This window comes from Malurus melanocephalus, unplaced genomic scaffold (assembly GCF_030028575.1).
Source record: "Malurus melanocephalus ecotype Western Australia unplaced genomic scaffold, MMel_1.1 scaffold_767, whole genome shotgun sequence".
In the NCBI taxonomy this organism is placed as follows: Eukaryota; Metazoa; Chordata; class Aves; order Passeriformes; family Maluridae; genus Malurus; species Malurus melanocephalus.
This window is the reverse complement of record NW_026623999.1, coordinates 120035-128704: the sequence shown is the minus strand read 5'-3', so window position 1 is coordinate 128704 and position 8670 is coordinate 120035. Positions and strand designations below refer to the sequence as shown.

The window sequence follows — 8670 nt, the reverse complement described above, 5'->3', positions numbered from 1 at the left end:
AGCAGCAGCAGCAGCAGCAGCAGGAGGGGAATCCCCCTCCCTCCGCCGCCTCCCTGCCCGGCATGCCGGCACTGCCCCGCTGAGACGCGCAGAGAGTTTTGGGGTTAACACGCGCCTGGCCGCCCCTGGAATAGAGACTCGGCGGATATCGGATCGGTTGGGGTTTATTGTCTTATGTCGTGTTGGGAAATCTGGTGGATTTTTTTCTCGCTCGTGGAGGAAGAGCCCGGCGCTGGCAGTTGGCTTCGTGGTGTTTTTTGGAGGGCGAAGGAAGGGAAGGGATCTCGCTTGAGCCGTGCGGAGAGAGAGCTCGGACATGTGTTGTCAGCACATCTGGGGAATACAGTCTGCAAGTCCGAAAGGAAATTTGCTGGGATCGTTCAAACTGCGATATTGATCTTTGTTATTTTTTTTCGCCGAGGGATGCACTTGGCATGAGAATCGGAGGATGGAAATTGTTTGGGAGGTGCTTTTTCTTCTGCAAGCGAATTTCATCGTCTGCATTTCAGGTACGCAGCGAGCACGGAAAGGGCGAGGGAGGGGGGGAAATACCGTACAAGGTTCCCAGGCTTCCCCTTATTAAGGAGCAAGAGACACAGTCTGAGTAACCCAGATCAAAATTGTAGTTGGAAAATCCATGAATGATGTGCTGTGAGTGGGTTGTGACAGAAATCGACCAACATCCCTTCCCTCTGCCCCTTAATTCCAGTGCGTGTGTCTTAATTATGATGCATTGGTTRCAATAAACAACCACAGTGTGCTGATAAGGGCGATGCTTATCATTTTTAATATACATGATTGTGGTGATTATTTGCAACACTGTCKCGATYCCAGAATTTCAGAGCTYCTGAAGTTCTTAAACTCGGCTGATRYGCAGATCTTGAAGGGTTTGTGGTTCGTTGATGGAGTTGTCATGTTCTGGTGCCACGGTTGAGGGTCTGCAAAGGAAGGGCTAACAGTGAAGAATGTTCCTCTGCTTTTAAAATGAGCTTTACTGTGGCTGTACTCTGAYTTTTTTTTYCCCCYTTWAAAAAAMAGCCTGATTCAGAGAGGTCTGGGGTGACTGGGATTTCCAGCTTTATTTTAAGCTTGCAAAGATCTCTCTCCTCCAGTATGYAGAAGTCAGGTAATTTCAGTTGTCACCAGAGCTTGTCCAATTAATGAATAGGCACGGCCGGGTGTCTAGCGTAAAGGATTGGAACAATTTATTCCTGGGGAAAGCGCTCCCTTTGACTGCAGAAACCCTGGCTCCCTTGTTCATTTGCCATGTTGGTCGTGCCGGAATAATTACGGTGCAGGAGGCAGGAGCGGGGAGGTGGCGGCTTTGCCAGGTTGGGACACTCGGGGAGCCCCCCGGGGATGCAGCGGGAGCGAGCTGCTCTGCCCTCCAGCATTGCATAATTGCAGAAACGGGAACACGGGCAGGGCACTGCCGGGGGGACATCCAGCTCAGTGTCCAGCCTGGCTGTGGGCAGGGACAGGCGGCTCCAAAGCTCTCCCGGGACCTGCAGAGGTTGGTCTGGGCCGTGTCCCATCCGCAGCCCCCGACAGCAGCAGCAGCAGCACCTGCAGCATCTCCTCTTCCCTGGCAGTGCCAGCCCCGCTGCGCTTCCTGCAGCTCCTCCCGGTTTATCCGCGCTGACAACCCCTTCTCTGGGAACACATGAGCGTTTGGAGGGGCTCAGCACCCCTTGGCCATTTGTCCTGTCCGCTCCTGCCCCTAAGGTCCCTTTTTCCCGAGCAAACAGCAGCGCTGCCGGCCCAGGGTGTGCGTCAGCCSCGCTTTTATCCCTGCGGAGCGGCACCATCTGCCACCAGGCACCGGGTGACACTGCCAGCACCCCGGGCTGACCTTCCCCCGCTGCCCATCGGTGCCATCAGGAGAACTGGCTCTCCGGCTTTTTAGAGCAGCGAAACCTGCTGCTTCTTGTCGCCGAAATCTCGCACTTATCCCTTTAGCTCAGCGTGGTGTGCCACCTGCCCGGCGCTCCTCAAAAGAGCCACTTGTGAAAGTGCCTCGCTGACAATGGCAAACCGCAGCTCCTCGCTCGCTCGGCCATTGTGACAGTAATATCCTGAGGCAGAAAGAAGCTGTCCCGTTCTGTGCAGCCCCTCATGCCGTGCATTTAGCTGTCAGTTCTGCCTGAGCTGCCTTCCCTCCTTCCCTGCTCTTCAGACACGGGATTCTGAGCCTGTGGGATCAGTCCTGCAGGGGCTGCCGTCGCTCTCCATCTCCCTCTAGCACTAATACCTGATAYTGTACGCACTCACACCATCTCTGCTTGCCTCTCTTCTTTTATTCTTTTCTTCAGGGGGAATAAAAGTGAGTAAGTGAATAGTGGGATGCTTCTGCTGCATGGTTAAAGCTGTGCTTTCAAATAATTTTGACCCCACAATGGATGTGTACATGCTTCAGCCTTGTTTTCTTTTTTTCTTCTTCCTGGGGATTTTTTTTCCTTTTTTTCCAGGAATCCTCACTATCTGCCGTCTTAGTAAAAAGGATTAAGATCTGTAGATACCTGGCTGGCACTAACGCTCGTTATCTTGCCTCTGCCATCCTTTTTACGCTGGGTTTTGTAGCACATTATCTGTCTGGGATGTCTGGATAACAGTGCGAGCAAGAGAAGGTGTAATGAAGCCTGTTAAGGGATCGCAGACACTGTGTATTTTTAGCACTTCAGYACTGGTCATTCATTCAACATGTTACTTAAAAAACCCACTAGTTGAGCACTAGTGCTACAAATTACCAGAATTAAGGAGTGTGGCAGTATTTATTTTCTTTTTCTTTTCCTGTGGTGTTCATTCAGTTGTTTCAGCAGTGAAGACTCAAGACAGTCTTTGGATGGATCTTTCCTGAACATTAGCACATACTTGATTCAGTGTCTGTTTAAACCTGGGATCTTCCTCCTGCTAATTCCAGGGGTTATTTGGATTAGGGCCTATTAGAGGCTGCTGTTCAAAGTCACTGAATGGAATAGACTATTAAGTTATTTAATCATTAGCAATAAACTTATTGAACACCAGTTCAATGGTATGTCTTTTGCTGTGTATTTACGTAACAGTTAAGTAGAAGTTATGCTCTTATGCTGTGTTTCTTACTTAAAATAAGTGATGAAGTTATACAATTGACTTTTTGGTGTGTCACGTGAATTTCTTGGAGACTTAGTATATAGAAGGTAGTTTAATCTATTAAAAAGAGGTTGTATATATATTTTCAAAATATTTTATATTTAACTTTTTTATCAGTCAGCTAATTGTGTGTWTGAGGGATTGATTATTTGGGGAGAAATGGTACTGAGATTTAGAAATGGATTTTTTTTTAATAATTACTGGCTCTTCATTGTGTTTGGGAAATAATTTATCTGTAAACTTTGGGAACTGGATATTTTTGTTTTCTTGGCATACTCAAGGCTTTTGCTGCTTGGAATTGCCTGTTTGAAAAGAGAACCTGGTTTCCTTGTGCAGATGCAAATGAGAAATAAGAACAGGCTGAAGGACCACGAAAACCATTTCTATATCCTTTAGAAGGAAGTGAAAGCCCTTGCTTGCCTTCAAAGTCATATTTATTCCTTTGGATTGTTGTCTMTGAGGAAAAACAGTTGTGATTTGTGTTATGGCTGTTGAGGTTTTGTCCTTTTAATGCTGCTCAGCACGGAAGGAGCACAGGGCAGGGGAAGGGAAGGTGTCCTGTGGACAGAAATCTGCGATGAGCCCTTACTGGATGTTGGTCCTTTGGAGATGCTGACACTCCTGCAGACACTGTTCATAGACAAAAAGATAACAGCTGCTGTGTGATGTCCAGAATTCCCTTCCTGAGTAAGGAATTAACCACCAAGGATTAATCAGCATCAGCGTTCTCAGGTGGGCTGTGATCCCATCATGGCTGTCACCTTTGCTCACACAGTCGTTTGTATGAGCCATGAGGAAGTTTTTGTGTGGTTTTAGATATTAACAATCAATTTACAGAAAAAAAAAAAAAAAACTAGTAGGAGGTTGTTTTAAACCTTTGCAGGATACTTGATTTAAATAAGAAAATGAAGCTGTCGTGGGTATTGATTAAGAAGGTTTCCGTGGACATTTTCTATTAATCCATCAACAAAATTATTTATAAAACTGCATGGTCAACATCTTTGTGCCTTCCTATGAACTGATACACTACCTCTTTCTGGCTTGGCTTCTGGGAGCTGATGTGGATGAAAGCTGTCTTGTTATTGGGAAGTATTTTCATCTTTTGCCATGTCCTCGAGGCACATGGGACCAAATCCCTTTTATGATGCAGTTCCCGTGGCCTGTTTGGCAGCACACAAATGCCATAAATCATGGATGATGACCAGCTGAGATGGTGTAAGCAAAGCCTCGTCTATCCAGGAATTCCACAGTGYATTGAGCATCTGCTGTGCCATCTCCTGGCTCTGACAGGTGGATTTGCAGCACATTTTCTGTCCTGCTCCTTCTGCAGTCTCTGAGCTCTCATTACCTGGCATAACACAGAGTTGTCCTATAGGAACTCTAAATTATGCCAGGCTGGAATTAACTGCTGAATGATGGTCTGGAAGGTCTGATAACTCTTCCTCTCATAGCATCAGACAAYCTGGGATAATTCAAACTAAAGCAGTCTTGTAGAAGAGAAGAACATCAAGGCTCTGATGTCCAACATTAGAACAGTGAATGGTTCATTATGTTAGGACAAAAATGTCAAAACCATGTTAATTATCCTCAAACAGTGTCACAGAAAATGGTTTTTCTGTCACTTTTATGGAAGAGATGTCATATTCTAGGGGAAGGAATTGTTCATAGCACATATTTTTATAYCTATATATATGAAACTGAGCATTAGGCATACAGGAAGGTGTAACATCCAGCACTGTTAACTAAGAACTTTACCCATTACAGTATTTTTTCCTGCTTTAATTCATCTCCACAGCTTCGTGTTTGTGGACAAGTCTTTCTGCCTGCATGGAGTTTGTTGGTGTTTTTGAAATCCATCCACGTGGATTCCTTCCTCCTGCTCACACTCAGAGAATGGAGGGACCATAGGTTGCATCCAGAGACTCTTGGTTCCTCTGCTCTGGAATGCTTTTTCACTTCAGAGATTTTTTTTCCACCTTCTCAAAAGGTGTGAAGATGTTTCTGCTTGAAAATTCTGTGGACATAGCCTTGTAGTCTCCTGTAAATGTCTGGTTTTTTTGTGGTGCGTGTCTTGTATTTTTCATCATTTTCTTTATTTTTATTGTTAGTTTTACAGCTGGAGCATAACCAGACAGGCTCCAACGTGCTGAAACAACACGCATATTTTTAGATTATGTAAAGGTACTAGAAGGGAACGTTTATGAATGGTTTTTGCACATATTATGCTGAGCTATTTTCCATCCAATAAACTGGTGGAGAGAAGCTGGTTATTGCTGCTATTCCTTTCCAAATCTCAGTGATGTGGATACCCAGCATTCAAACCTCTCCACCTTGTGTTGCCTCACTGTAATCCAACTGGATATCAAGCCTCCAAAGCAAAATTATTTTAAAATAATTAATAAATAATRTTATTAATAAACCCAACTCAAATAAGCATCTCAGTTTAAGGATGCTCTTCAAGATGCAGTTGGGAAGTTTTACATTGGATATTCTTGGAAAGTTCTCAGTTTTTAATTCTACAACAGTTAGATTTAAATGTAGCCAGGATTGAAATGCCTTTCCATTTGCATTGTGAATATTCCTTGGGTATGAATGAACAGGGAATTCCTGCTTCCACTAAAAAACTGGGTTTTTTTCTCTGTTGCTGTTGGTCAAAGATTCTCTTTCTTTCTTGCTTTCTTGGTTGAAAGGTGGTAATTTAGCTGAGGAGGAAGTTGCTGTTTTCATCCTTAGTGATTGTTTATGGCTAAACTTAACATGGCAAAGCCTGAAGTGGATGATTGGCCCATCTGGGCTGTTAATARGGGACTATATAAAACTGTTCCATCATTATCTCATTACCAGCTCAAGCAGTAGACAAAACTATGTGGCAGTTCGTTATGGACAGCAYTGAAATACTCTGATAAGTGTTATTTTGCTCCTGTCTTGTTTTTATCTTCATTGAACACCATGTTGGAAGGAATAGGAAATAGCAGTCAGATTTTAATTGATTTTTTTAGAGGCACCACTGTGCAGTGGGGCTGCATTTCCACTGTAATGCCATCAGGAAATACAGAAGTGCATGTCCATATAGACGACAGTATCAGCAAAAAATTGCACTTTCTTGATTGATTAATTGAAACTCTAATGGTAAATAAATAGGAAAGATATTTTTTTTAAAGGATAATAATCTGGCATTTGAGAGAGGGGAGGTTTTACAGCCAAACATATTTACAGTTGAATTCAAAGCAGTAGAGTATTTTATTGCTGGTGTAACCACTGSTAATTAAAAAGCTGCCAAGGGTCTTTTAATGGAATTTCTTGGAGATAAAACAGCAAGTTGTTATTGTCATGAAAACAGAGGGCTGAAGCACTGTAGATCTACATCCTGTGCAGTGCCTTTCTGGTGGTGTGGTGTCTCATTCATGCACATGGGTGTTCATGGGTGCCAACTGCCAATTTGCCAATATGGGAAAATTTCTTATGCAGTGCTTAGCAGGTGGCAGCCGAGGTGAAGGTGACCTAGATCTGCACCCACCCTAAAAGTCCTGAAAACTCCCAAGAATGTTAAAAAAGGCTTTAGTGTCAAGGAGACTTGGGCCTCCAAACTTGGAAAAATTGAACCCTTGACAATAAGAAAAGCTTTAGGCTTGTCTGTGCTGCTGTGGAGTGCCACGTAGAGCCTGTCCAGGATTCCAGCCCTAAAATATTTWATTTACTTTTACTCATCTTGAAAAATGGAAGGTGATCAGTTTCCCCATACATTGTGTTCTGAAATCAATGATCAGAACCAAAGAAAACAAACACTTTCACTGTATTTTCCCATGTATTTCCATACATTTTCAGATGTATTTTTCCACATGAAAACATTTGTGCTTTGAATTCATGAATCTCTAACATTTGTATTTCTGTCRTAAAAACAGTGTTAAACTTAAATGCCCCACACTTTTTCCTAATGTTGTTGCCAGAAAAATCCCACAGCAGCTGCAATCCCCAAATATCGAATTTGGATGTACTTTTTAGCAAAACACTAAAATAAGTACTGAGCAGATATTCTCTCCATGGTGTTATTTGTTCATTTGGGCAGTTTTTTTTTTTTCTTTCCTCTATCATTAGAGCTTAACTTGGCCAAGCTTGGAATATCCTGTGTTATCTGGGGTTTAAGTCTGGAATGGAAAGAATCGTGCACTGACTCCACCAAAGTGCTTTAAGCACAYGCATGGAGGAGGCAGCTAAGCAACGTTATCCTTTTTTTTCTTTTTCCCCCTCTAAATGTGTTRACATCTTTATGTTTTGGAAGCAGCATTTGAGTGGATGAATTTAGAGGGAAACGTGGTTTCTGAAAAATCATTCTCTTGTCATTTTTGTGGGTTGTTTCCAATTTAAGTTCTTTCCTGCTGTTAACTACTATAGGGCCCTGTTCTGCTTCAGGAATAATCCCAAGAGGATTTTTTGTTTTTTGTTTTTTTGGTTTTTTTTTGCTTTGCCATGGGTAGAAAAACTAGCACAGCAGGACTCCTGTGGAATTTAGATTATTGCTGCTAAAAGAAAAAGATAATGAGTGCTAGAGAAGGGTCTTTTGTACATGTGACTGTGGAAAACAAGTGTTTGAAGTGATGCAGAAGTGGCTGTGTCCTCCAGCAAACCCTGCAATCCCAGCAGGATGGGGTTTGGGGTTTGGRGAGCTGGGGGAGCAGGTCAGGAGGGCTCCTGCTGCCACAGCTGGAGTTTTTTGGGCAAGGTGACATTCCTGGGCTGCTGGAAAGGGTGTTTTATGGAATTAAATTGCATTTGCTACCATGGCAGAGGAAAGAAACTTCCAGTGAAAGGGTGGTGCTGAAGATATATACCTGCTAGTGGAAAAGGATAACAATACTTCAGTAGTGTTCCTGGGAGTGAGATTGTATGGAGAATGAGCTGTTTGTGTGTACATCAGTGGAGTAACACACGATTTGGGGTTGAGGCCTGCTATTTCCCATGGGGAAGCTGCAGTTGTGGAAGGGAAGGGCTGCTGGTGCTGCTGGAAGGGAAAGGGGTTTGATCAACCCTGTTGTGGTCCTAATTTTTCTGCTGGAAGGAAAAGGTATTGAATTGACCCTGTGCTGGTCCTAACCCTGCTGCTGGAAGGGAAAGGTGTTTGACCCTGTTCTGGTCCCAGTCCCACTGCTGAAAGGAAGAGATATTGGACTGACATTGTGTTAGTTCTAACTCTACTGCTGGAAGGGAAAGGTGTTTGATTGACCCTGTGCTGATCCCAACCCCACTGCTGGAAAGAAAAGATACTGGATTGACCTTGTGCTGGTCCTAATCCCACTGCTGGAAGGGAAAGATGTTTGATCAACCCTGTAGTGATCCCTATCCCACTGCTGGTAGTGTGTAAAGAGTGGCTGACAGGAATCTCTGAATGGGACTGGCAGTCTGGGTTTTTCTAAGAATGAAAGGTGTGAATAAGAAGAACTTTGCATTGTATTTTAATTTAAAAAAATTAAGAAGAATTTTGGTGTCAGAGCCTGGAGCAGTTGCCAGGGATCACACAGTGCTGGCCAGGTGCTTTCCCAGGTG

At 43.8% G+C, this 8670-nt stretch overlaps 1 protein-coding gene across 1 annotated transcript in view; it reads left to right on the top strand.

Moving 5' to 3' along the window:
* Positions 1–10: 10 nt before the first annotated feature.
* Positions 11–8670, top strand: part of LOC130584795 (carbonic anhydrase-related protein 10-like) — a gene marked incomplete at its 3' end in the record, with an annotated part of 68139 nt that continues 59479 nt past the window's right edge. The window contains exon 1 of the mRNA XM_057384997.1: positions 11–509. Coding sequence (XP_057240980.1) covers positions 449–509 — 61 coding nt within the window. The remainder of the gene's footprint in view (positions 510–8670) is intronic.